The 27,854-nt window shown below is 40.3% G+C and overlaps 1 protein-coding gene across 9 annotated transcripts in view; it reads right to left on the minus strand.

Annotated features, from left to right (window-relative positions):
• itpr1b (inositol 1,4,5-trisphosphate receptor, type 1b) overlaps nt 1-27,854 on the minus strand; it is an 84,501-nt gene that overhangs the window by 41,613 nt on the left and 15,034 nt on the right. For 2 of the 9 annotated variants that reach the window (XM_026168865.1, XM_026168862.1), the window contains exons 5-45: nt 27,695-27,781; nt 27,061-27,219; nt 24,778-24,876; nt 24,579-24,662; nt 24,165-24,311; nt 23,893-23,997; nt 23,631-23,675; nt 23,487-23,516; nt 22,838-22,992; nt 20,678-20,777; nt 20,440-20,600; nt 20,153-20,294; nt 19,907-20,065; nt 19,646-19,818; nt 18,551-18,670; nt 18,277-18,468; nt 17,942-18,193; nt 17,705-17,846; nt 17,458-17,611; nt 17,060-17,253; nt 16,842-16,980; nt 16,689-16,743; nt 16,413-16,578; nt 16,119-16,286; nt 15,971-16,033; nt 15,742-15,879; nt 15,486-15,611; nt 15,176-15,376; nt 14,831-15,082; nt 14,556-14,681; nt 14,277-14,405; nt 14,086-14,103; nt 13,567-13,593; nt 13,113-13,233; nt 12,843-13,027; nt 11,039-11,187; nt 10,276-10,387; nt 8,475-8,510; nt 2,787-2,822; nt 1,823-1,870; nt 926-1,055 (exon numbers count right to left, since the gene is read on the minus strand). In XM_026168865.1, coding sequence (XP_026024650.1) covers nt 926-1,055; nt 1,823-1,870; nt 2,787-2,822; nt 8,475-8,510; nt 10,276-10,387; nt 11,039-11,187; nt 12,843-13,027; nt 13,113-13,233; nt 13,567-13,593; nt 14,086-14,103; nt 14,277-14,405; nt 14,556-14,681; nt 14,831-15,082; nt 15,176-15,376; nt 15,486-15,611; nt 15,742-15,879; nt 15,971-16,033; nt 16,119-16,286; nt 16,413-16,578; nt 16,689-16,743; nt 16,842-16,980; nt 17,060-17,253; nt 17,458-17,611; nt 17,705-17,846; nt 17,942-18,193; nt 18,277-18,468; nt 18,551-18,670; nt 19,646-19,818; nt 19,907-20,065; nt 20,153-20,294; nt 20,440-20,600; nt 20,678-20,777; nt 22,838-22,992; nt 23,487-23,516; nt 23,631-23,675; nt 23,893-23,997; nt 24,165-24,311; nt 24,579-24,662; nt 24,778-24,876; nt 27,061-27,219; nt 27,695-27,781 — 5,125 coding nt within the window. The remainder of the gene's footprint in view (nt 1-925; nt 1,056-1,822; nt 1,871-2,786; nt 2,823-8,474; nt 8,511-10,275; nt 10,388-11,038; nt 11,188-12,842; nt 13,028-13,112; nt 13,234-13,566; nt 13,594-14,085; nt 14,104-14,276; nt 14,406-14,555; nt 14,682-14,830; nt 15,083-15,175; nt 15,377-15,485; nt 15,612-15,741; nt 15,880-15,970; nt 16,034-16,118; nt 16,287-16,412; nt 16,579-16,688; nt 16,744-16,841; nt 16,981-17,059; nt 17,254-17,457; nt 17,612-17,704; nt 17,847-17,941; nt 18,194-18,276; nt 18,469-18,550; nt 18,671-19,645; nt 19,819-19,906; nt 20,066-20,152; nt 20,295-20,439; nt 20,601-20,677; nt 20,778-22,837; nt 22,993-23,486; nt 23,517-23,630; nt 23,676-23,892; nt 23,998-24,164; nt 24,312-24,578; nt 24,663-24,777; nt 24,877-27,060; nt 27,220-27,694; nt 27,782-27,854) is intronic. The other 7 variants (XM_026168869.1, XM_026168867.1, XM_026168870.1 and 4 more) reach the window with 5 other exon arrangements.

Raw genomic sequence — 27,854 nt, forward strand, 5'->3', positions numbered from 1 at the left:
ATTATAAGGAATGTAAAATAATCAGTAAATACTTTGTTGCGAATTTGTAAATAATTTAGACTGTTGACAAAAACCAATTACTCTGTAAAGAGTTAAATGACACAAACTCTTTTATTATTGTCAAAGTTAAAAGTTTTCCTCCTTAAGAAGGTACATTTGATAACATTTCATTTATGTACATGAGCATCTGGTTGTAATAAGTAGCAATTAACCTATTTAAAAAAATACTGAATAATAAAAAAAAGGAGGGGGAGAGAGAAAGTCTTTCTGGGTAAAGTTATTTTGAATACTGACAAACAAAATGTGGTCAGATTAGTCTATGATCAATTTACTTATTTATTTTTAATTAGGTTAAAACTCTGTGTGAGCATTGTTACTGTATTTTCCCATGTAATTCATCAAAACAGTAATTTTTAAGCAGCTTGTTTAGTTTAAAAAAAATATCTGAATAAAAAATAAATAAAATTACTTTTACAGAAGCTTCTGCACACATGCTTTGACTTGGATATAAATAATTATTTCCTAATGAAACTGTAATGACTGCAGCTATCAAAACAAACGGTTTAATAGAACTAGATGGAGCTATGCAGCGATAGATGGAGATAAATAGCTGAAGCAGACTGCAATGGTTGAAAGATTTCATTACAGGAGCTGAAAACCTAATTATTTAATAGCTCTACCCAATTATTGAACTTTATTTTAAAACCACATTTCCATAATTGCACAACTGAAGCTGAAAATTTTCATGTGTTTCTAGCTAGCAGTCATATATTATAGCTGGCAGGCTAAAAACTATTAGGGATCTAATTTTTATGTTGGGTGTGCAGCGCTGTCCCACCTTCCCCAAGTAAATCATTTCATTTCATCTTATCTTTACAGCATAACCATGTAGACACACAGACACGTAGAGCATCGTTACACAAACCTGTAGGTGATTTCCCTTGCGCTCCAGGCGTGAGTGGGCCGTTACTGAAGGTTGTAAGGCTATCTCTCCTCTGGCCAGCTTTGATATTACCATAGTATCGATTGACCAAAATCTGCCGCAGAGCCTCTCCCTACCAGGAAAATGAATGTTAGGAGATGAAGATCTATTTCTGCTATAGAAATGGAAGTTGAACCCAGAGTTACCATGCTGACACAAGACTATCAAATTGATACAGAATTGCACTCATAGTAGTATGTCCTACATACACAAAGCCACAACATAAAGCCATAAAGGGTTACAAGATTCCACATAAACCAAAAATGAAACTTCATTTTGTAAAATGAATTTCTGAAATCTCCTCGCTTCACTTGAAAGGTTTCCTTTTGGTTTTTCATGTCATCTTGGTGTTTTATGGCATTTTATGGCCATACACGTGCCTTGAACTTTTGTGCAAGTAAAACAAAACTTAGAAAGAAAGAGAAAAAAAAATTAAATAAAGATAAATCTTATCAAGATGTCCACCTGGGAAAAAATAGAGCACACACACACACACACACACACATTTTTTATTTGATCCTTGCACTCTGACCTCAGTGATGTTCAGAGTTGACATTGTGCTCTTTCTCGGTCTCAACATATGCATTAACCCTCGGCCTTGTATGTAAATCACAGCAGTGTGTCACCTCTGTGTCAGTCTGTAGCAAACACAAAGCGCAGACTGAGAACCCATATTAGTGTTTCCTGGCTGATCTCTGTCACATGTTTTGTGTCACAACTGGGAGGGGAGTGAGTGAGTGCCATGCTGTAGCAGCAGTGCAACAGTGAGGGCATCACAATCAGTCAGTCAGTAAGATGCAGGCCTGTGCCAGACCACAGCAAACCAAACTCTTTACCTACCCTCCTTTGATCCTCCAGTTGCTTCAGCGGCTGGTTGGGATCAAGCTCCTTAAAGGTGAGGTGAGTTAGCAGAAAGCATTAAAATAAGAAAGAAACAAAAAGGTTGGAAAGGAAAGTTGGGGAAAACAAAAGTAGGGTGTCAATACAGTGCAAATTAGTTACTTTACAAGCATGCAGGAAACTGGGTGCAAAATTGATCATGCAGTTAAGAGGGAAGTGGTTGTGTCAGGGAAGATGTGAGGTCGAGTCAAAGGCGTGCAGGGCTTCATGCAGAGGAGGACTGACATGCTTTTTTTTTAACACCTTCAAGAAGTTTTTGAAGTAAAAATCGTACATTTTTAAAATCTAAAATTATAACCATTTGTCAGACTACCTCCCTCATTACTTTACGCTCACAGTGGAAAAAGTGCCTAAATTATTTACATAAAAGAATGATAGACTGCTGGAGGGAAAGAAACAAGCCATGAGCCATGAGAAAAGAAACACTTCAGGTTACATAACAGAGCAGTGAGCTACTGACACACACTGTAAGCACCAATCTGGCATGGAAAAACACCTCACCCATGACTCCAACCCCCACCCCACCCTTACAGCAACCCCAATGAAAGGAGGTCAGTGAATTGGACTTTCATCAAAGAGCTAGAAGGACAGATGAGCGGATGGGAGAAATGACGGAGGCAGAGAGGAAAGGATGAGTAGAGAAGCGGAAGACTGTATGCAAACAAGGGCACATATGTAGCAAGTTCCACAGAAGCAGCAGCGGCAGAGGGGTGATGCAGGAAGGGCGGGGGGTGGAGATAAAAGTGGAAATGCATAAGGAAAGGTTGTGACTTTTCTTTGTTTAAATAAGGATCTGGAAAACGCACAGCACAAATAATACAGGATGGTGGCCAATCATGAGTATGAGTGATGATCAGTACTGACGCATGTTAGTGGGCAATGGGCCAATATGAGTAAAACACACCTCGGCCGGGATTTCGGGCTCAGGTGGCGGTGCCAGCTGATTGGAAATAAAAGGACGCAGTTAGTTGGGGTTAGAAGTAGTCGGATTAGTTAGGTCACTCCATCTCCAAGAGCAGCTTCCAAAACCAAAACTTTCTATTACCAGTAACGTCAACGATTCATCATCAATGTGCAAAGAGCCAGGAGCAGAGAAAGCAGACACAAAATGATGTTTGTTTTTTGTTTTTTTTAAGTGTTTCTCAGGGTTTGCTTGATGACAGAGCATGAGTGATAAGCAGCATTACCACATCGCAGCAAAACAGCAAAAGCTCAGTTGCCCCCACCTCACCACAGACTGCTGGTTATTAAAGCAACACTGGTGTGTTTGGTATTCTGTGGTTCCCTCTTAATAAAATGATAATAACATTACAAACCAAAGATGGCAGAAGCAAATATGCACACTTTGATTCTTCTAAGGATAAAAAGAAATAACAAGAGATATTTATGACTGAGCGTGTTTTCAAACCATAGTCATGATATGCTTGGTTTGACTACAATCATATTGTTACAATCATATTGTTACAATTGGAAAATTGCCTAAAAATAAATTAATAAATTAAAAAAGTAATTAAAAAAGTAAAAAATTACAAAACCTTTCCCATGCTAGCTGTTTGAACAGTAAATGTATGTATTGCATGGTCAGAGATGCAAAAAGTACAACATATTTTCAATACATATCTTAAAGTAATGAAACCAACTCAAACCAACAGATACATAATAAATTCAGAGAGAGAGAAAGAGTAAAAAAGAATAAATAAAAAAAATAACAGAAATGCTAATAATTTCCTACCACATAGTAAAACAATGAATACTTTGATGGCATAATTGTACAGAGACGCTTTGTAGACATTTACCTTAAATGAGTTAAAACAAAATAAAGTGCTAATGCTAGCCTACCCAGTAGATGATTATTTTCTGTGAACGGCTATTTAAAAAAATAAAAGTCTACACACACACACACACACACACACACCTCACTGCAGATAATGCAAGAAAAAAAAAGACTAAATAACAAATACACAACCAAACATGGGTTGTTTCTGTCTCTCTCGGTCATGACTGGGTTACCAGTCATGCTGCTTTATGCTGATTAATTGTGCAACTGGACAGGAATTTCCCTGCATCAAGCCTCCTTTAATGTCAACACACTGACTTCCACAGAAGAACGGTGATGCATCACACATCATGCAACTTAAGTTATATTCAGCAGCTAGTTAGTAGCAAAACTAACTTCTCTTAATATACTTCAAAAACTAACACGTGCATCGAAATCTGACCGTGAGGACAGCCCGACCCTATAATTGCCAGCATTTTTAACGTTTCCAGAATGTGTGATTAAAATGACTACAGAGGCGAGGCCTGGCAAATAAACACAATGGCACTGTGAACACTTGCAGTAAATAGTGGCAGCAAGGGTCACATGGTCTCAGTGACCAGGAAAATCTGTTGCACTTTCTCTCGAGAGTCAGTTTTCAAACCATCTCTCTATTAAGAATATTAGAACTAAAAGCCTAAACCTACATAGGATTAGATGGAGCTATATTATCTATTTTTTCTATATTTTTATAAGTTTACCGGGAGTAGAAAGCTGGCCCTGTACCATGTGCTCATTACTACCCAAGTTAAGGCCTCAATTTTCTCATGGCAGTCCGTCTAACCTAACTTGAGCTCCAGCAATCCTACTGTCTCCTGGAAGACGTGTCTGAAGTGCTTTTATTTCCAATTACCACTGGAGATCACACATCAGTGGAGAGTTTGAAATTCCAGGAAAACAGAGAGGGGGAAAAAATGCTTTTGGCTCTTATGTAACTGCTGCTTGATAGCTGGCTTGAGCCCAAGAATCGTGCAACTTAAGTTAAGGAAACTGGGACAGCGCAGCCTGTTGCTGAGAAACGTCCGCAGCTCCCCCTGTTGAGAAGAAAAAGCAGAGCAGCTCGGAGTCTCCAGAATTCAGTCACTGTAGTGGGCAGAAGGATAAATGAGGACAGGAGCAGGCTATCTGAGGCAGCTTGGCAGAGAGAATGATGGGAGTGGCAACTGGTAAATACAGAGAAGGCTAAAAGAGGAAGTAGGTAAAGGCAAAGAGACAAAACAATGTTTGTGTGGGGATTGGAAACAATGTGGTGACAAAAAAAAATGCACAAGAAAAATAGAGGAAATAGTAAACTCAAAACCTCCCAAAAACAAACTCTGATTGGCTGAGATAATGAAGAGACTGTTATGGGTTGACGGTGGACAAAAAGAATTTGGCGAACTGGAAAAAGACATTTGCGCCCACACACAGAGACCGCAAAGAAATAGTTCCCTTATATAACCTTCGTGTCCGGTTACACGCTCGGCCTCAGCTAATCTCTCTGTATCACCTGAATTAGAAGGAGAAATGATCTCCATCTCGCCCCCTTATGCTCGTGCAGCCTCTCAAACGAAAGCCGTGCACACGAAGCGAGAACAAACGCGCAGCGATTGATGCGATAAGGCCTGACAATGAGTCCGCCTAGCTGGTCAGGTCTTGTTTTCTCCCGGCTTGCATTTGATCACGTTGCTATTTCTGGAAGAATGAGATAAGCTATTCCTAATGGGTGAAAAGTCATTCCACTTGATCCTGCTCCCTCATCAGCCTGACTGGATATGCAAAATCCAGTACAGCGTCTGGGCGTGCAGCAACAAGAAGCACGATGGAGTCTGTCAGACAGTAGTGAACTAACAGCTGCACTCATTCCTAGAGGTCTCTGGGTGGGTGATTCTGAAAGAGAGGGGGTGTGTTGTAAAAGGTCAGGGAGCAGCAGCAGGCTACACACTTGAGTTACGTAACTGCTATAATGGCAGTTTATCTTGCTGCTGATGAGGGGAAGTTGGGGTTTTGGCCCGTCTGCCTTCCTGCCACCAATCTGAGTACCCAGAGACGTGCTGCCAGCCATCAGCCACGCCGCTTCATGCTGTTGTTAACGCGAATGAGTGGCAGAGAACATGTGCCGAGTGTGTGGACATTCTTAGGATGCTGCACGTGGGAGGAGTTGATGAAACAAAGTGGTGCTCTGTGAGAACAGCCCTGTTTTTGTGGAAGCTGGGGATTTCCATCACTTGAGCAGTATATACGGGGAGAGAGGGAAGGAGGGAAAGCAAGACAGAGACATAACAGAGAAACTGAGAGCATGCTGCTTCCTGCAACTCTGGAAAGACCCTTTCCGACAATTTCTCCATTTCCTTACTTAACAGCTTTGTTCACTTCTCTTACACACAGACGCACGCCCTGCACCACACTCTGGATTAAGTGGCTATTGTGATGTTGGCGTGCTTTTAACTTCAGTGTTTCCTGCTGCCACAGAAACGCTTCCTCCCGTGCAATACTTTCAGTTTTAATCAATTTAGTGATTACAATACAAGCTCCCAACTAGGCTAAACATATAGATATATAAGCTTTCTATTATTCAGAACATTAAGGTTTCAGTACATTTTAAATCAAACCATGAATCACAAGGTCAAGAATTAACTTTGATGCTTTGATGAAAGCCAGCAGAAGTCCCGATAAAAACCCAGTGAAGCAGAGAAATGGGTTCAGGTCTTTTTATCCAATTAGAGCAGAATTGGAAAAAAATACAAAGTGCTTTACAATAAAACACTTTAAATCTGGTTCCAGTTCTTTTAAATATTTAAAGAAATTCCAATGCTAGGAGGCACATGTTGAAACGCTCAATAACCCTGGCCAGAAACCGAAGAAGACTGTACCAATTTAAAGCAACAATACAGTCATTAAAGCAATACTATAGCCCTAAAACTGAGTCTAGAACCCACAGTTCTATACTTAAAATGGCTAAACTATAGCAGCTAGCCTGAGAAAGCTGAAGGCTGGTGAACAGACATCTAGTATGAGTAAAGATCTGGCAATAGGTCAGTAGGAGAGAGAGCAAAGTGTGAATAACTCCTACAAAATGAGCTTAAAAGATTTGTAAGTTTAGCTGTAAACATCAAATAAAACGAAACTCCTCACAAAACATCTACATTCGTGTAAAATAGTAATCTTTTCGCAATACTGGTCTGAAGTAACATTTCAGATATGTTGTGGTTGTGGCGGCACCCATAATCTTCAGAGAGCAGAAACATGTTTCATCAGCTATTTTAAAAGGCCACACGGCCCGATGGCCTGTTTTACAAAGCTAATAGATGGAGTATCCCCAGCTAAATATACACTCACACCTGCTCTTGTAATTGTGGCAAAGGGCTTAGAGGAAAAAATATGCCATCTTATCACCATCCATCATCAGGTGGCTGTGCGACATTTAGAGTGACTCGTGCCACAAATAGAAACAGCTCTACGATGTAATGCAGTGTAACAAAATGGCCTTACAAATGTTACTGCTAAGCCGCCTGTGTGCTGACAGTGACGCACTGAATGAATACATTTATCGAGGAGCCTGTATTAGCTATCTTTAAAAAAATACGAGTACAGAGTTAAACAAAAAATTTAACCTGCACAAAAATATAATCGTTGTTTGATGGATGGATAACTTTTGTATACATGCTATATCCAAACATTAGTAACTATTGATTATAAAATGTCTCTCGAATTTCTCAACTACTTCAAGAAAGTTTGAACCAAGTTATGCTTTACATCCATGTCTCTGCAGACTTCTACTGGATATGCAGTTCTGACAGTCCACAAACTTGTAGCAATGACAGCAGACAGTGCTTTAAAAAGGGCACAATGCAACGAGGAAGACGATTCAAATTCTAGCAGGTGGATGCTTCACACCCAGCTTTAAACCACATGCACAAAAGATCTATTCAATAAGCACAGTCTCGTCTTGAGACCCCAAAATTAACACGACCAATCCAGGGTCTAACCAAAATATGTTAACTTATGTTATTTAAAAATAACAGTAACAGTAAAATCCTGTAGGATATATTCTACAAATGTAACACGTCTTTACCTAAACAGTTCACTCAAAAAAAATATAGAACAAAGTACAGCATGGCACAAAAGCACATACAGTATACTGACAAAAGCACTGGGCCACACCTCAGTCCCATTACCACAGCTGAATAAAATGCAGTCTGCCTTTACAAATATTTATATATATTACAAGCTTACTGAATTCACGTGTGGTACTGTAATAGGAAGCCACCATTGCAAAAAGCAGTTGCAACAAGTGAAATTTTTCCCCTGCTGTATATTCCAGCATTAACTGCACATGGTATCACTGCAAAGTGGAAGTGTTTAGGAACCACAAAAACTCAGCCATGAAGTTGCTGAGCTGCAGTACTTGGTAGCTGCACTCTGTAACTTCACCAAGTGCTGACGTGCATAAAAGATACATGACTCACTAACTTCAGAGATCAATGCACCTCTGGCATTAACATCAGCACAAAAACTGTGCACCGTGAGCTTCGTGGGTTTCCATGGCCCGGCAGCTGTGTTGGTGGCCCAGTACTATTGGCCATATAGAGTTTGTGAGGCAGACATTTTAGCATTATGCTACTTATTTCCATGAAATTCAGGAGCAACTCTTAACAGGCACACGGCGGGGAAATGGACTAAGCTGCTGACACAGATGGGGGATTGAAACGCTAGAAAGCCTACGTGAAACACAAGCACATCTATGCTGTTAGTGGGAGACAAATGAACATCGCAATAGTAAGTAAAGTGATCAACCTCAGCCACATCCATTTCATCATCAAAGGCAATCAGCTGCAAGAGAAGAAGTATAGGAGGCAGAGAGTTAGTAGAGCTAGATTAGTGAGTTAGAGCTCTGTAACAAGTGTGCAAATGTAAAGCCTCTGAAACCCACACACAGACACACACGCAGCATGTCAGGTTAGTGAAAAAGGGCGAAGAAAGGGCTGTCAAGGCTCAAAAACAGAACAAGTTAATTGCAGTAAAGACACCTTTTTTACATCATCATTGCATCAAATATTTTCATGTTAAGAGAACTGACTATAAAAGTGCAAGTCTTTGTTTTTAAACACAGTTTGGTTGAGAAGGTGAAATATTTAGTATCTTTCCCCCAACCAGTTGCTTTCTTTCCCTCCCCGTTTATCAACACAAAAATAATGTCTTCATTTTATCAGTTATGGTTGAGTTTTGTTAAACAATAAAACATGAAATAGTCCATCCAGCAGATTTTGAAGTTGAAATTGAAGATCTAATTAAAAAAGTTTAACCATTTTCAAACACCACAACCCCCCCCAAAAAAACTAACTAACAAAAAAAAAATAAAGCCCTTTCTGAAGGGCTTTCATCACAAAGAAAGCAAGCAGATTTCTTTCCAGAATGAGCTCAGTCTGTAATGGACCAAACAGGTTCAGTATGCAAACCAATAAAATGAGACTGTTGTGATTAAAGTACGCTCTCCTGTTAATCTTACTTGGCCTGATTAAAATGTTCTTGAAGCTTCATAGATTCTTACACCTAACTCAAAGGGACGTTAGCCATCATTCCCTGTTAAATATCAGATTTAACTATTTTTTTAATCTCTATTAATCTCTAAAAAAAGGCAAAGAGGAGCCCCGATTTGAAATAACCATATGTTGATGTTCAATTATCCATCTGTTGAGGAACCATTCCCATGCAACAATTAGGACCTGATCCCTTACAAGCTTCTTACTTTTTCTGCTTGCCACACACACACACACACACACACACACACACACACACACACACACACACACACACACACACACACACACACACACACACACACACACACACACACACACACACACACAATCCAGTCATTACTAAGCACTCAAAAAAACTAATTAAAAAAAGTGAATAAATCACAGGGTAACGTACAACAAATTCCCTGGCAGCAAATCTAGATAAAAATAGTTTTATTTTAGCAGTTAAAAACAGCAAAAAGATTTTTGAAAGTTGTTTTAATGTTTTCATCTGATATTAAAGCGCTTTTACTCCTTTTACTGGAAAACAAGTTGGCACAGTTGAGACAATTTATTTAGGATTAGTATAAGTGATCATTAGTAGCCAATGAATGGTGCGTAAAATGGTTGAGAGACAATGTTGGATCATGCACATTGTTAATAGAGTTAATAAAGCTGATACACATAACACTGTTTTTTTTGTTTGTTTTTTTAATTTAAGGAGAAAAGCAACATGGGAATCTTTTTATCATTACTTTTTGCAGACTCTTAAAAGCACTAAAACTAGAAAAGAAAAATCACAAACTGCCCTGGCTGCAGGAATATCAAATGAAAGACTTGATGACGTTCGCTGTGTATGAGTCATTTACTTTTTTGTGTTCTACAGAGGCTCCAGAGGTAAGCAGAGAACACTCAGTTTTGTTTTTTGCTCTGTGATGTCGTGTCTTACCCTAGGTTTTGACGCAGAACATCCTGACATGTCAGAAAAGTGTTGTAACATTTTAACTTGTGTGTGGGAGAATCTTGTGCAACACTAGAACCAGAGAATGAGAAACAGGAATGAAGGAGGAACATACCTTCTCCCCATAGCCCCGGTCTTTTGACATCATTTCCCTCAGTGTCTGCAGTACTTTGATGCACAGGCGCTCCTCGTTCTCTTCTAGCAACTGTTTGGTGTGTTTGATCAGTCTGATCAAAGAGAACAGGGGCGGGGGGGCAGAATCAGCACAAACAATAGAAATAGACTGATGAACTCATCACCTTCCTCCAAAACTCTATATACTTCAAGTCTCACAGTGACAGAAATCATTTCTATGACACAGTGATTATCCTCGTTCTAAACAAGAGACTTGGAAGTTATGGGTTTAAAGCATATTTAGGTGCCTTGGGCATAACTGAAAACGGTGATTTAAGAAAATGACTTCAGCTGACTACAGCAGATGCTTCATGTTCACAGAAAACTTAAAGACTAAGTGATTCCCCAAAGCCAGTGCAGGCTGATGCCAGCAGCCACAGTTGAGATAGTTTTCTCTGCTTTTTCACCTTCAGACGTTTCAGAATGTTACAGTAGAACTGATTATGAGGAACAAATTTACTGTGCAGAACCACATGAATATCTAGGAAATAAAACAACAACAAGCACGCTCCTGGCCCTTCTACAGACCCTCCTCTGCTGAAAAACTAGTCTCATCAGGTTGACAAAGATGCTTGTCTCCATTCACGTTTGAGGTACACGACAAAACTACAAATGCACACATGCGAGTGGTTACAAGGGGACTTCCAAAAGCGTTCCAAAAATAGCAACAGCACTGGAAGTGGTTCAGACAACTTTAGACTCACTTTGATATGAATCCTCCACTTTCACATTTCTTGCGAGCGTCCGTGTTTTCAGGGAAGAGCAGTTCCGGACGATGCAGGACATCCACCAGCACCGAGAGCTCAGCCTGGACCAGAGGTCTCAAACGGTCCTCTAGGGCAGACACGATGTCCTATTGAGCAGAACCAAAGGTTAGAAATAACCCAGAACTGTGTTTTATGGCAAACAGCTACACTGTTATAATTAAAACAGTCTTCCTATTCCTGCATTTCGTTCAAAGACATCCAGCTACAGTCAGCCTCACATTATTTTGCTTTAATATTAATTTAATATAGAAACAGGAAGGGACACATCCAGTGCATTACACATCAAATCACACTATAATAAACACCACCGTGCCACCTTTTGCAGTGCACTTCCTGTCACGCCTGGTGATGATTACTGTGAAAATGAGTGATTCCGTGTTGGGTGCTGATTAAAGAAGTTTGAGAACATCAAGAGGTGGGAAAAACCACTAAAGCTGTGAAACTCCAGCAGTCTTTGCAAAGACAACAGGAATTTGGGAAGTACACAGTTGTGGGAACCACATAAAACCCCGTCTAGAAATGGGTGGATTAGGAACGAAACATCTAAAACATCACTGAAAATGTATTTCCATAACAAAACAGCTTTGCTTTATCGTTGGAATTACAGGATAAAAAAGTCCTAAGGTTTCATAAGTAGTATCAGCAGAGTGCAGACTGATCCTTGGCTTGATTTTTCAGTCTTCCAGTGAATACTGAGTCATGTCTTACTAGAGAATAAGGTGGAGCAACATGGTCTGCTGCTAAAACCACATATTTTTCTAGGATGTAATTGGACACATCTTTTATGGTTTTTGATTGCCACACAGTTACCAAAAACATTATATCACCCTGTGCATACTGGCAACAATTAACAGCAATGGTGAGGGGGCTTAATTAACCCATTGTACTTTCACATTGGAGTTTTCAGTTATGATAAAAAGGCAGACCGAGCTGTCTTCATATAGTGTTAACTTTCTTCCACAAAAAACCCCAAAGAGGAAGTGGAGATTCACTGCACTCATTCTACTACCTGATAGGTAGAAACCTGTGGTAAATATCAGACAGTCATGTTGCTTTAAGAGACTTTTATAGATTTTAATCACTTCTTCTTCAGAGAAATACCAAATACCCTAAAAGATAAGACATCAATATTAGAGCAAAACTTTCATTTTTGAAAATTTGAATTTTACTGCAAAACACAAATACTATAAACAATGAATCAGTACAGATCCATTTATGTAATCAGTCTGGAGAGAAAAGCAAAAAAGCTGCATGTTTATGCTGTGCATTTGGAAATGTAGGACATCTACACCCTGTTTAGAGAGCTCCTGTGTGCCAGACTGACAATGGCACAAATGGTCATATTACCACAACTAACAGAACTGGATGTCCCGTACCACCATGCCATCTGATGTGTCGATAATGGGCTTCATAAAAGCACTTACTGCTTTCTGTGCCCCCTGATATATTGGCCTTCTTTATGAACACACAGGTACACAATCTAAAAATAACGTTTTCAAAAGATTGGTTTAAAAAAAAAAAAAAAAGGCAATGCATTTACTTTAGCAATGTTTAATGCAGTCAGTGTTTTTTTCTGTCTATGTTTGCATTATTTTTTTATAGCTTTTATTGCTTTCATTGATGTTTATGTTTCATTTTACAGGATTTTTGGCTTACGATTAAATAAAGCAGACAAAAAATTTAAATGGATGAAAATGGATTAAGTTTATTACACTGAAACAGCAACAGACCGTCTACTGACCTGTAGCCTCTCAATGATGTTTCTGTAGTCTTTTGAGGTGGTCAGGCCGGAGTCTCGCCTGGATGTGTTCTTAGCAGACAGTCTCCAGTTGAGGATGCTCTTCTGCACGACATTGTTGGACTTGACAAACAAGTTGTTCACCTGACTGTCCAGGTCCACTGGGATAGCAATGGCTCTGCTCTTAGCTAGGCAGAAGCAGAAAGTACATATAATATGCGCCACTTTTTAACACTGAGAGGTTCATAGTCTGTGTTAGTCTTAATATCTTACCCACGTCTGACAGTACTTTAATGCAAGCCTCAACTGAGGCCTTCTGGACAGGGTTAAGCCAGTTACAGTGGTAAACCCTAAACACTCCTTGAAGAAGCTGAACAAAAACGGGCTGACGGGTCTGTAAGACAGGGGGAAAACTAATTACATCTTGCCTTTCAACAAAAGAAGGAAGGAGGAATCGTGGTGTAAAGGAGGGAAACTGTTAACAAATATTTAATAACACACAGAGTGACTATTGTGCTCTCTGAATAGCTTGAATTCATAACCCAGTTTGTGGTAGATGTGACAACGTGTGCATATAAGGGCATCAAAGGCAGACGGGTTAACAGCTTAAGATCCATTGGGCAAGCTTCCTAATCACATGCATTCCCCTTAAAACAAACCAAACCGGTGTTTAACAGAGAGTACAACAGATTTCTACCTGGCCACAGCCCTAAAGTACAATAAGTACCTCAGTCATCTTTCCAACAATGGCTGCCTGTTGCAAGAGAAAAAGGAAAAGGGTTGCGGAATTATCACGTAATGGTACACTTTAGCGAGCGTAGTTCCCAGGAAGTGCAGTTGCATAAAGGATAATCGCCATTTTCTAGTGGAACCAAATAGCAACAAAAAAGCTCCATACACAGATAACAGGAAACAAGTGTCTAACACAAAAAACCTCAAAGTTACTGTACCAAGGATTTGGAAATTGAAGGAGGTTATTGGTCATGACTTATTGGAAAGTCGTGGGGGAGAAGAAACAGGGCTAGAACAAGGTCTAAGAAACACAGTAACCACATTGCATCAGTACATCATCTGCACCAGCAAAGTCCCAGCAAAACCTTGTGCAACACACCCACAGATCTGGGAAGAACAGAGTCTGTGTGCTGACTAAACTATGACCATATAAAAACCCACACACTGAATACTTCTTCACATTCACAGCCAAAAGTTGGGAAATCAAATTTGGGGAAGTGCTAGCATTACTTACATATATATGACGAGCCAGCTATGTAAAGGGAAAAACGTTACATTTCATGGTATGTACGGTACATGCATGAGTACAGTTCCTTTTTTTCCCCCCAAACAGTGCTGAGAAAGTGTCTGATTTCTAGTCTGCACAAAGGACTCGCAGTAGCAAAACTGCTTGGAAAATACATTAAAAAGACATGCCCATTTTACCTGAAGGCTTGTGCTCTGGTCAGAAAAAGGAGAGCTGAAGAAACATGTGACAATGCTCATGACTGTTTCGGTTACATAACGCTCCAGCATGGTGTCCGCGTGCTTCCTGTCACTGGTGTTGTTGCACACCTAAGCAAGGATAGAAGAGACGTTAGCATGACACACGGCCACTGGATCGGACTTCCTGCATGTGGCCGACGGGTAACTTGCTGTGTGTTCACTTCACGATGTGCTGACTGGATTCTCTGTCTATTTATTGTCAAATATTTTGTGGCTTACCCTACAAATGTCCACCAGGAAGTTCTCAAACAGCTTCCACATGTGGTTGGATGTATAAATCTCCTTCATCTCCACCTCTGTATCCACATAGCAGTGGTTCAGGAAGTTGATATAGGCAATCTTCACCTGTTGGATTGTTGGAAACTAAATGAGTGCACTGGTAATCAAGGTAGTTTTTAAAAACATGTATTCCCAATGCTCTTCTCGATCAGAATAAACTAGAATAAAGTGTATTCACTCAACTTTAAAGTGAGTGAAGAAAAAGTCTTCCATACCTCAGGAATGCAATCTTCATGGGTGACAACCCGCACAATATCATCCAGGGGCAGCAGAGAGTTGCACTTGATCTCGGTGTAGACGTTCTTGCCCTCAGTGCAAACAGCCAGCAGTTCGACCAGGTGTATGTGGTACATCAGGGGACTGTTTTCATCCATGCGATCCCGCTCTGAACGCATCATCTGGACAAGGGTCTGAAATGAGGCACGGTCGTTGTAGAACACCAGGACATCTTCGCCGGAGTTTACCAGCTGAGTGGGAGAGAGTCACAGTCAAGTGTACAGTGTTATTCCCAAACTGTCGCCCCTGTATTAGACACCACAAGCATTACTCAAACAACAGACCTCTGCCATGACAATGTCCTGACACTTCTTGATGAATTTGTTCTCGGCCTTGACAATGGTTTGCAGAAACTTGAGATACTGGACATGCCGACCATGCGACTCAGTACAGTGGACAAAGTGCTGAACCACACGCTCGTTAATCTCGCTGCAGAGCTGGAAGTTATTCATGAAGATGTGCTGCATGGTGACAGCCTCCAGGATCTGGGAATGAAACAGAAGAGAACATACATTTTCCCAATATGTGGTATTTTGGGATATTTAAGTCTTCGACTCGCTCAAGGAGTAGCTGTGAGATGCTTGTGATGCTTACCCCCGGGTTGAGAAATAAGTTTATATGCTTGTGGAGAAGAGCCTGGTTCTGCTGATTTCCTGCACAGAAATTCTGCAGGAACTCGTGGGCCAATTTCATGATTTCCTGCATCCGTACATCCTCACCCTGGTGCAGATAATACAGAGCTTCTTTTCAGTTATGTAACATTAATGGACAATTGCAAGCAAAGGAAAGCAATGAGGATCTTTAAAGCTTTTTAACGATTCTGCATTTGTATTCTGTTTCAGTGTCTGACCTTCTCATAGGGGATCTGTAGGAGTTCTAGCACCACACTGTGAGCTCCCATGTTCCTCAGCAGCCTCTGCTGCTGTTTCCTGCTCTTTTTCCCTGAGCTTCCCTCCTGGACACACAGCTTACTGAGGCGCAGCAGGATCTAAAAAACACAGACACACACAGAAGCAACATTTTAATAATCAGCAGTAAATCTAAAATGAAAATATAACTTAAAAGGCAAACAATTATACCTCTTTTACAACTCTGTAGTTGTAACTGCTGGTACTTTCAGTCTTCTTCTTGTCTGAATCTCCCTGTAAATCAAGAATCAATTATGAGTCCTTTCAATAATAACTCTACATTCAGGAAAACCTTTCCACATTCAAATTTTCAGCGTACCTTCTTTTTGTTGTCAGATTCTGAGGGGCCATCTCCGTCCATCCCATCTTCTCCTTGCCTTTTGTAAACCCACAGTTCAGACTTCTCCACAATAGAACGCAGCTGGTCCAGATCTGACTTGATCTGCTTGTAGTTCTCAACATCCTGACTGGTCACCAGGAGCTGGACCTTTTAAGGTTTAACAAAAAAATTTTTTTTTAATGTTTTCATCAAATTTAACTTCATCTGTAAAAAGTCAAGTTATTAGAATTATTTCAGAGGACTTGCTATTAAAATCAGGTGTGGATGACTTACTTGTTTGAAGGCCATGAGGACCTCTTGTCTCTGGCTGAAGTGTCTGAAGAGCAGGTGAAGCGCTCCAGACACGAGGGGCGGGTAGTCATGCATGGTCAGGTGCAGAAGGACCCGCAGGAAAGTGCGACCACCATGGTCATCCAGGTCTAGTGGGGTGTTTTCTTCACTAAACAAAAAAAATGACAAACACTACCTCAATTTTACTTTATTAAAAAAAAACTTACTACAGGCAATTAAAGCCCATTAAAAAACTTAAGAATCCAATTTAAGAATCACCTTCCTCCAAAGATCCCTTCTGCTTGTTCCTCAATGTTTTCAAAGTCAAAATTTCCTTAAAAAAAAGAAAAGAAAAAATACTTCAAATAAGTTCTTTATAATTATATACATATATGTTAAATAATGTAATTAACAAGGTTAAGAGTTTCACACCTGGCATCGGACCTGTGACATTATTGGATCCATTCTGAATAGCAGTGTTGTCTCCTTGTGGGTTGTTCTCATCAAATTCTCGTTTGAAAATACAGAGCAGGCAGGAGATCCTGTAGTCTAGCCGAACGTTCAAAATGAACTGAATAAAACAGATAAAAGTTACAATATAGTCGAAGGATTTTTAAAAAATAATAATGATAATGATCCTGATGTCGTGCCTGCAGAATCTCAATGATCTTGAGCTTTGTGTCCATGACCATGATATCTTCTCTCTCCGGTTCAGTCTGAGTTTTAACCACATCGCCCTCAGGCTGATGAGTTGGTGTGGTGGGCAGCAAACCGCCTCCTCGCAGCACCACCTGGGTCATCAGCTCCCCAACTCCGTGAATGGACTTCATCACATTACTGCCACCTATAATACAGACAGAGCAAGAAAACATTCAAATCTGCATGAAGGAAAAAAAATAGTGAAATGAAACTCTATTTAATTTTAGGTCAGATGTTATTTGTTGATACTATTTCTCCTTAAAACTCTACACACCTGGAAAAGTGAGAGCTTGATAAAATCGTTGCTGCAAGAAAGTATTCAGGCTAAGGGAAAACATTCACTCTTTACCTTTGTTTTCTTCTTCCTTCTCTATCTTGTTAATGGGGTAGATGGTGTTGACATGTACACAGTCTAAAATGTTCAGTAAGATCTTTGTCAGTCGAAGCAGGTCACTGAAGTTGTAAAAACCAAAGTATATGAGGTTCCTTGCCAGGTTCACGACCTACAAGCAGGAAAAGAACCAACAAATGATTTACAACTTTAATAAACGGATGTCACTTCTCATCTGTTCATACCACAAACAAAGAAGCGTTACCTCGAAAGTAAGCTTGTTTTTCTCCTTGTCAGAGAAGGGAATATTCTGCGACACCACCTCTCTCAGGTAGTTCTCCACAAAATCCATGGTGAGGCTGAAGCGCTCTTTGATCTCATCCCGTGTGGTCCCATCGTTGTCATAGCTGGATAATTAGAGGAGAATCGCTTTTAAAAGACACTGCGTCGTTTCTGAAATGGCGATACACGCCCCTTTAAAGGGTTTATGATATGAACTCACTCATCAATAGCGATTTTAGATGGAATCTCAGACCACAGACGAGCATATTTGACAGGCGTGACCTGCTCCTGAGGGTCACGGTCGACATGCATGTGCAGCATCAGACGGCAGAAAGATGCTCTCAAGTCGTACGGCAGGTCTTCATCGGACATACAGCGCAGGATCAAATCCACGTCCAGCTGACCGGAGATCTTGTTGATGGCGAGATATTGACGGTCCAGACACATCCGGGCAAAAAGGTTCAGCTGGCACCTGGGAAGAAAATGGATTCTTAGTCCTTTCTAAATCTGAGCTGTAATCTTTTTATTAAAATTATCATCATAAAGACACGACACCTGTAGTAGCTGACCACCTCCTGATCCTCCTTCTGGCCTTCCTTTGCATCCTGGGCCAACTCCCGGATGCTCTTACTCCGGATCTCCTTAGAGTTATCTTTCCAGAAGAGCCACACCTCCTCTTCATCTTCCGCCTCCACTGGATTGTCCTCGTTTGTCGCCACCTCAATCTCAAACCTCGACAGAACCAATCTGGTACACAACACCAACATTTTTTGTAAGCTCTCATTTCAGTTTACCACATTAAAGCACCTGATGAAAATGAGCATCTCACTTGGTTTCAATGAGGATGTCAGCATTGCTAGAGTCCAGCACAGCATTGCAGATGAGCTCCTGTGTCACAGGGATGGATTTGTTCATGGACACACAGAGATCTGACAGGTAGTCCAGAAACCTGGTGACAGATGACAATATATTAAATTAAAAAATAAAGAAACAAATTTCAGACTACAGTGGAACCCCGACTTACGAAATTAATTCGTTCCAGAGGGTCTTTCGTAAGTCAAAGGTTTCGTAAGTCGAAGCACCTTTTGAGTGAGGCGATGCGGCTGAAGACGAAGGTCTTGGTGGAGGCTGAAGAAAGCATATGTATGCATGCATGCATACGTACGTGCATATGTACATAACATTAGGGAATTTAATTCTAAACATCAAAACTAAAACTTACATTTACGTTAATTAATGTACGTACGTACACTGTGCAATGACATTTTTTTTACATTTTTTTAAACTCGCTCATATTTATGCCTTATGCCGGCCCCATTATGAATGAACGATAGGCTAATTGCAAACGAAAAGCACACAAAATAGCGCACTGCAAACAACAATACGTCTTTCACGTGGAACAGCGAAACGCATTTCGCAAACTGATTTCGTTACACGGGCATTTTGTCGTACCACGGGCAAAAATATTGCCGTTAAGTGCCTTCGTAACTTGAATTTTTCGTTAAATGGGGTCTTCGTAAGCCGGGGTGCCACTGTACATACTATCCTATGTGAGGAAGAATAAATAAACTACTGTATATTAAAATGTTCTTGGCCGTTCCCCCTGCCTCAGTACTCTAACATTTCAAACAGTCCTCTCTGTTTGAACCACTGGATCCACCTCATTCACACATCATTAACAGCAATTTACATGACATAAACAAAATACATTTACGCACTAGCTGTCAGCATATTCCCTCTAGTACCGAGGTCCTGCACAAGCAATTCCACTCATATTCGTACTTCACTCATTTGAATACGTTTACATAGATTTGCATTCCTTCAGAGCTGCTAAATAAGCAAATCTGACCCAGTCTAGCCACAGGGGCTCCTTGTGTTACAGTTTGAAGAGAGCAGCCAGGGCGTGTCTTTCTGTAAGCCTTACCTTGGTTCCCGGTTCTTCCTCACTAGTGTGACGAATGTGTCTATCTCAGCAGCAGTTATGTGTTTTTCCAGCAGCTTCCGGTTGTTGTGAAGTAAAGCAGTTATTGTGTCTTCTGCCAACACATCATATCCTATCTGTTTCTGCATGAAGCGAAACTGTTTGGCTATATATTCCTGCAAATCAGACAAAGGAGGGGGTAATCAATGCAGAGAAAATGCCACACTACCCAAGCTCTGAGTGAAGCTGTGGTGTTGAACCTACTTGGTTCTTCCTGTAATCTTGCTGGGAATGGCGGAGCACTCTGTAGCAAAGCCTGCAAATATGTCTAAACGGTGCGTGGCGCTGGTCTCCCAGCTCTTCCAGTCGCAGCATGGGACCATCACCACTGTCAGTGAAAGGGGCTTGAAGAAGTTTGAAAATCTGTAAAAGGCAACAGGGATTTGTTTTAGTGCCTAAAGTGAACATTTTAAACCAGTACATAAACTGTCTCATAGGTTTAAGGCCTACCTGTTTAAGAATATTCTGCTCTCTCATGAGTTTCTGTCTTTCCCTGTTAGGTTTGTTGACCATGATCTCCAAGACATCCTGCCCACTGTTGGGGATGTCTACCACGAAAAAAACTAAATCTTCCAGGAGCTTTGTCACAAACCTGGAGAGGGTACAAGTTCCAACTCAACAGTTTAGTCTTAATTTCAGTGAAAAATGTCCTTCTATACTTATACTATCCAAATAAACAACTTACAAATAAAATATAAAGCCCAATAAGAAAGTTAGCAGTCTGGTGTCATACATACCTCCTTTCATTTTGTGTAATGGTACCCTTTTCCAGCTTTCCAGCAATGGACGCCAACACTTTACTTGCATCGTTAGCAAAGTCTAAATCACGCACTTCTGCTGGTGGCACTGGGACAATGGCAAACGCTTCTTTGTCTTCCTTTACTGCTGATGTTCCAATCTGGAAAAAACATCAAATCAATCACTGTAACTGTTAATAAAGACTCATTCGCATGTTGATCCACAGCAACTACTCACCCGTAGCATAACAGGCTTCTCCTCCTCTTTGTCAATGGGGAGGTTGGTGCTATGAACCCATGTGTTGGTGCACAGATGTCGTAGCCTCACATAGGAGCTCCTGTAAATAAGAGAGGAAGCTGATGTGATGAAATAAAACAAAAGACAAACAGAAGCTGCGAAGTGGAGTGGATGGGGACAAGTTAGCATAGCGCTTCAATAATCAGACTAATCATGGAGTAAAATCATTGTTAGCCCATGTATAAGCCTTTGGTGCTATCAACAGCTACAAACGCAACCTTGTTTTAATGTTGTGGGCATTCTGTGATCAAGAATAGATACGAAGGCACATTATATTTTCTTTCTTTAATAACTTTCTAAATCTTCTGTTTTAAATCCCGTTGTGTTTTATGAATATTAGACAGATTTAAGGAGGCTTTGAGCGTTCAATAAGACAGACAGCTCCATTCAACAAGCTTTTATTCCACTCTCAGGCCAAGACCTCCATTTTCAGCTCACAACATGGCTCACAATTAAGACCTACAAAAGACCATAAATCAACTCCTGTCTGAAAAAACACAGAAGACCATAAGCACTCTGATTAGATTTATTATTGGACGCTGTTATGTGACAAACGTGCAGCTGATAATTGTAAACAAGCTTCCTGGTTCTGGAAAAGGCTGCTTACAGTGGCTTCCTCAGGAAAGTGTGTTGTTTGTACAGATTAGCCAGCAGTGACCTGTACAGTATTATCTCTCTTACATTAAGCACTCAACCTTTACACATAGTAAAGTTTGAGCCAACTACGTCCTTCATTCTCAAAGCATCCAGCCAGCTCCACGTGTGTGAGTGAGTAAGCGTGTGTGTGTGTGTGTGTGTGTGTGTGTGTGTGTGTGAGAGAGAGAGGTCTTCAGCACAGACAGCAGCCATATTCTTGGCAGGCATTACATAACCGCCTACTGAGGCTAACAGGCTTACCTTTGTGTACTGGTTCTGCCAGGCATTAGTTAGTCCCCTGGCTGAAGTTTGAGGGACAAGGTTATTTTAGGTTGGAGTGGGAGGCGTAGTAGTAGCCTGCATCATGCAGACACACACCTGACTATGCCACACAATAGAGGCTTTGATAGAAGGTGGGGAGAATCTAAGCTCACCTTATGTGCAGTGACAATGACGATTACACAATTGTAATGTTAGAACGACACATTCTCTCTTTAACACAGTGATGTCAGCTGGAATTGAGAAACCAAACTGAGGCTCATTACGAATAAGCCAGAGGCTTATCACCAACCTTAGGACAGAAACTACATGATATATTGCATCGTGCGACTGCTTTTGTATCATCAAATTTTAATCTAAGAAAATAAATCCAAAAAACATTTCTGCCAGATGTTTTTGTTTTTTTTTTAAAGTGTGTTTTTAAGTGATAGTGCATGTCATCTTAGAAAACTGAAAGTTTTTCCCTTATTGTGAACACTATCCAAACCTCAGCGGTTTCCTGTTTCATGCCATACTGGGACTTTCCTAACTCTCCTTGGTAAGTGTCACACAATCTCAAGCTTACCAGTGTGACACACACACACGCACACACACGCACACACACAGGCTCCATGATTTCTGAAAGTAAATAAAACAAAAAAAACAACAACAAAAATTTACCCAAACAACACAACTACGTCTTTGTCTCTGGTTTGAAAGATGTGTCAGACCACTCATAACAAAACTGGCCCTTGTCCAGCCTTGCAAAACGCAGTCATCACCTCAGAAACTCCCTTTCCACTGCCGTTCCAAATTCCCCCTCACAATGCACATGAGTCAAAAGTTTACTATTGTCACTGTTTGAACTGCTGAAGTCTTGACATCATTGCGGTCTTTTTGATTAGCCAAGGTGTTGTTGAGATATTTGTCATCTGCATATTTCCCCCATATTTTACAACATTCCTGATGCTTTTTCCCCCCACTGAAATAACAAACAAAAAAAACTCTACTGAGGCATCTATGAAACCACTTATTGGTCTGATTGGACGTGTCTGAACACTAATCTTAACATCTTTTATGATTGTACACTAGGAACATTTTACTTTTGATTTCTGCATACTGTGAACTTGCATAAATTCAGTGGCTTCAGAAGCAGTATTTGTGGCATGCTTATGTGAATAAAAAAGTTTGTGTTAAATGCCAAACCTGGGCACCATGGAGTCCCCGCCTCTCAGAGTGGTAGGGTCCAGCTCAAAGATGGAGGAAATATCCATACCATCAGGAACAGGCACCAAAGTGTACATGATTTTCTCCTGTGGACCCCGCAGGCGACCACGTAAAGCTTCATTATCTCCATCCAGCTAAAGGAAGAAAGCATGCAGTGAGGAGGAGCAAACCACTAAAACACAAAATGATTGCAGCTTACGGAAAAAATATGGCTACACTATTCAACTATACTGAGGCAAAGGCATATCCAGGTTGTCTTCTTACGTCAACCCACTAATCACCAGCTAATCTGATTTTACAAATTAGATTTAATATCTGATGGAAGTTGAAAAAAAAACAAACAATTGATCATACAGCTGGACTTTGCTGGACCAACAGCATGATCAAACCATAGATAACAACACTGACACCTAATGGCAATTTCACTTAAGACATGCATCAGGTAGGATGCTAGAATGGTGACACCATGTGGTTATCAAGTGCAACTAAACACACACAAAAAAAATGAACAGGGTGCCACAAAAACTGCAGCGAACAAAAAGGCAACAAGCATGCATGATCAACATTGAGACAACAAGAAATGTTTGAAATACGTTGCTGCAACTATGTAAAGACTGTGTGACAGTACCTGGAAATTAAAGGGTGTAAAGTCCACCACCTAGAGCAGGAAGCACAGACCCAGCAGAGATTTTAACAAGCAAGATTAATAACGGTGAGGCAACCAGCAGGGCATTGCAGAGCACTCAGGGGGGAAGCGATCAGGCTTACTTACAGAGGGCCGCTGCTCGGCATTCTCCTCCTCAAAGTCGGGATTAACCTGGCAAACATACATTAAAACAGCCTCCTCAGCATTATTACTTTTCATATTGCTGTCCCTTTGCTGTGCTTTCAACATCCCAGCATGTGTATATACAGTAACAAAGCTTTGAACCAAACATTTCACAGTATTGTTCTGGAAGCTCATGACAAAGTAGCATGGGTACAAAGTGATAACTGCAAATCAAAAATACGAAAGTAAACATGGTGACACACACCTCACCCATCTCAGCAGCCAAATAGCACCCTGTGGCCAAATGTTTAAACCTGAAAAGGCTGTTCCAGTAGCCTGCACCTCCCCTGCATGGGTCATGGTGAACCACCTGGCAATGGCAAAACACGCAAACACAAATTACAATAAACCCGCATTATTTATTTGAGCAACATCACTTTTACTGTGCTCAAAGATAGTGGTGAACATTAAGTTTTAAGTACTCAATTATCAGAAAACTGAGCTTCAAAGGCATTGTGCATTTACATAATTACTGACCTCAACTTCCCACAGTGCTTTGCTGCTTGTGGCAGAAGTCGCAGACTGCCGGCCGGTTGTCCTAAGAAAAACATATTGCTTCTTCCTATAGTCGTCACAAGTGAGAAACTTCTCCTGCTCCGCATGGAACAACCGGACTACATCGCCCTGCAGTTACATTGATAAACACACGTGGACAGTTACCATGGTTTTTATTCTCTTTTGACTGTTTTATTTTCAAACCTAAATGGTGTTTTTAGGTTATTGTTGTTCCTATTAAACTGCGTTTCATGTGTTCTAATACGCCTGCTTTGTAGCCAGTAAGGATGTTATATGTACATTTGGGGAAAAAATGCTTAATGTAAAAAAAAAACAAAACAAAAAAAAACAACCCCACAAAAAAACAACCACATGCAGAAATCTGAGCTCACTGACCCCCTTGAGTATCGTTTCCTTGTTGTCGCTCCATTTCATGAAGAGAACAACTTTCCAACTTGTGTTGCAATTCACAGAATTAACCTGAAAGATAGGAGTATTTTATTTTACTTCATATATATATAAAATAAAGTGTATGTGCATTCACCCAGAATTGGATGGACAGAAATGAAGTTTAACAAAACTGTGTGTTTTGTACCTCATTGCACCCTGGGTTGTCAACTAGCTGGTGGCTGCTTGCATGCAGAGGTTGTCCAGCATTGACGGGGTTAAGGACTACTTTATCTCCAATCACCACCTGCAGGAGCAACAAGAGAAACAAAGAAAATGGTGCATTAAATGGAGGATGGTTGGGATAACTACTGTATATTATTTTGCAATACTGAAACAAGCTTCCAGTCAACCACTAGGTGGTGCTGTAGACCATACTGTGTGGGAAAGAGCCTGAGGAAAATAATGAAATTGTAGCCCTTGTCTCTAACATTACATATTCACCACATATGACATATGAGAGCAGGTATTAGAAAATAATAAAAAGAAACTTCAGTCTAACAAACATCTTTTGATCAACAGCTGATTCGTTTTTGCTGCACACAATCTGAACATTAAAAGAAATTTGAATTAGGTGAAGTAATTTAAAAAACAGTCTCACAACAAGTTTGAAATCTCTGCCTTTCAGGCAAGGAACCAGATCAACTTTAATAGACAAACTTCTACTTTCTGCAACCAGTCCAGCTGACAAGTATGAGACATTTGTCCCTCAAAGAAAAACCTTCATATTCAAACAGAATAGTTAAAGCCTTTAGCCTCTCCTGTCATTTCCACTGGTGGCGCTGGTGGAATGTATAAGTTCTGCACTGGAGCAGCCCCTGTTCCTGTGTAGGGAGGATGAATCATGCAGAAGAAAAACTGGTCCAAGAGGATTAATAAAATGCAACTTAATTAGCTGATCAGTCGTCTTAACTCTATTAGCTTCCATCCACCAGGAGTAGAAAAAGGAGCCGGAGGATTAGAGGTTATGTCAGTGTAGTGTGTGCTCTTTCCATATCACCGCATCTTACTTTCCAGGTCAAAACCTGGCACCAACAATATCCACAACATAACTACACTACTAATAGTTAAAGTGTGTTAAACCAGTAGCCTCCAATGTAGCTGCTAGAGGCAAGTGTACCACAGGTAAGGCCAGGTAAGGTAAATCCACTTCTATTTAACTGCACACACCTAAACCTGCAGACTTCTTAAGAGGTTGAGTGCAGTTACATGAATATTTTTTATTTTAATATTTCAGATTTCTTGCACCTAAAACTCCCAAACACAAATACAAAAACAATAAAATCTATAGTTTTCCATTAAATCCACTTAAAGAAGGACATTAACTGATATGCACTCACTGGTCACTTTATTAGGTATACCACTTTAACTGTAATACTAATCACTAATACAATGCTAACCAGCCAATCAAATGTTAGCAACTCAAGTCAATGGACATAGACAGCACAGCCTGCTGATGTTCAAACCATTCAACTTCGAGCTGACAGGAAGACAACAGGACATCGCTGAATACGCAGCACGCAGATGGGCTACAGCAGTAAAAGACCAAATTCTAGTCAGCCTAGAACAGGAAACTGACGCTACATTTAACGAGCGCTCATCAGGATTGGACTGCAGAATATTGGAAAAATGTTGCTTGATCTGAGTCTTAATATCTGCTGCAACATTTGCACAGTGGGGTCAGAATTTGGCATAAACATTGTCACATCTAACCTGAGTATTGCTGCTGACCATGAGCTTTAGGAGCACAGTGCACCAATCTTGGCTTAAATCATTAAAGCACCTTTAAGATGTGGCGGAAGGAGACAAATCTTCAGCAACTTTGTGATGCCATCATGTCAATAAGGACCAAAATCTCTAAGAAATGTCCCTCACCAGGCTGAATATCTGCCACAATTAATTACGGTAGGTCAAAGGGAAACAGGGTTCAGCCTGATACCTAATAAAATGTCCAGTGAGTGGATATAATAATTTATTACTATGTAGTTATATATTTAATAAGAACTGGCTTTTAAGTATTTAACATTATCATTGTAAACTAGTAAAACTGAAGCAAATGTTTACAGTACTGACATAATTTGGGGCTATACATTAAAAATAAATAAATAAATAAGTAAATAAATAAACCTGAGCCGTCTAAAGCAGGTTGCTGAATGTTTGTTTGTTTGTTTGTTTTTTTGGATACTGCAAAAACAACTGCAAGAACCCAGAAACAAACTGGGAGGACTTGAAAAAGTTTATCAGTAGTTTAGTAGTCAGCAGGTGAGTGTACAATTGCTAAATGTAAACCTATTCTGGCGTTCCAATTTTCTGCGCTACACATCAGTCTACGTAACTCCTGTTTTCAAACCTCTTTAAAAGTCTAAAAATATATCCTTGATTTCTCTTGCTGAGCATAATTAACTTGACTCCCACACCCTGCTCTACCCACACTGTCTCCCAGGGATCTGAGCTTGTAGAAAGGCTGGATGTAGAACCAGGATCCCTCGTTTCCTGCAGAGTCCAGCGTCACTCTCATGGCATTCTTCTCCAACAGTGCAGGTAAGCGCTTGTTCACTGTCAGGTATTTATTGCTTTTCAAGTGCAGCAACTGTTGGCAACAAGAAAAAACAGAATCACACGGTCACAACCCCCACAGCTACTATCATAATGAGACAGTGGAAAGAATTACAGAGCATGGATCATATAAGCTGACTGATACAAAAGCCTTTTATTTATTAATATTTTTAAAATGATCTCCCCTGAAACCAGTTAACCAACAAGTCACTGATATACTAACATATACACTGTATAGCTATTTATCCATGACCTACTGTATATACTGTAGTCCTTGTGGGTGTCATAGACTACATTTCTAGTTGCCGATGACCTCATACTCGAGTGCAAAACATTCCTTTGTAATGTGTAAAGATAATAGAGCCTGCAACAGATAACTTTACAGCACATCTTTGTGCTGTAGCAGTTATTTAAAATGCCTCTTTCATTAAATAGAGTTATCTTCAATCTTAAATACTGCAGCTTTTCTGTTAAGCAAAGAACCTTATCTCACTGGGCCTTAAACGCACCTGAATGACATTTCCATACTGGATAACTGTCCCCAGCAGCTTTCGGTTTTCAGACTCATTCTGCTTCTTCTCAAGATCAGCAGCATGCTAATGCACAGAACAGAGGTACAGAGATGGAAACATGCAGCATTTTTGTCTGTGCACATTTTCTACACAACAG

This window comes from Astatotilapia calliptera, chromosome 5 (genome assembly GCF_900246225.1).
Source record: "Astatotilapia calliptera chromosome 5, fAstCal1.2, whole genome shotgun sequence".
Lineage (NCBI taxonomy): Eukaryota > Metazoa > Chordata > Actinopteri > Cichliformes > Cichlidae > Astatotilapia > Astatotilapia calliptera.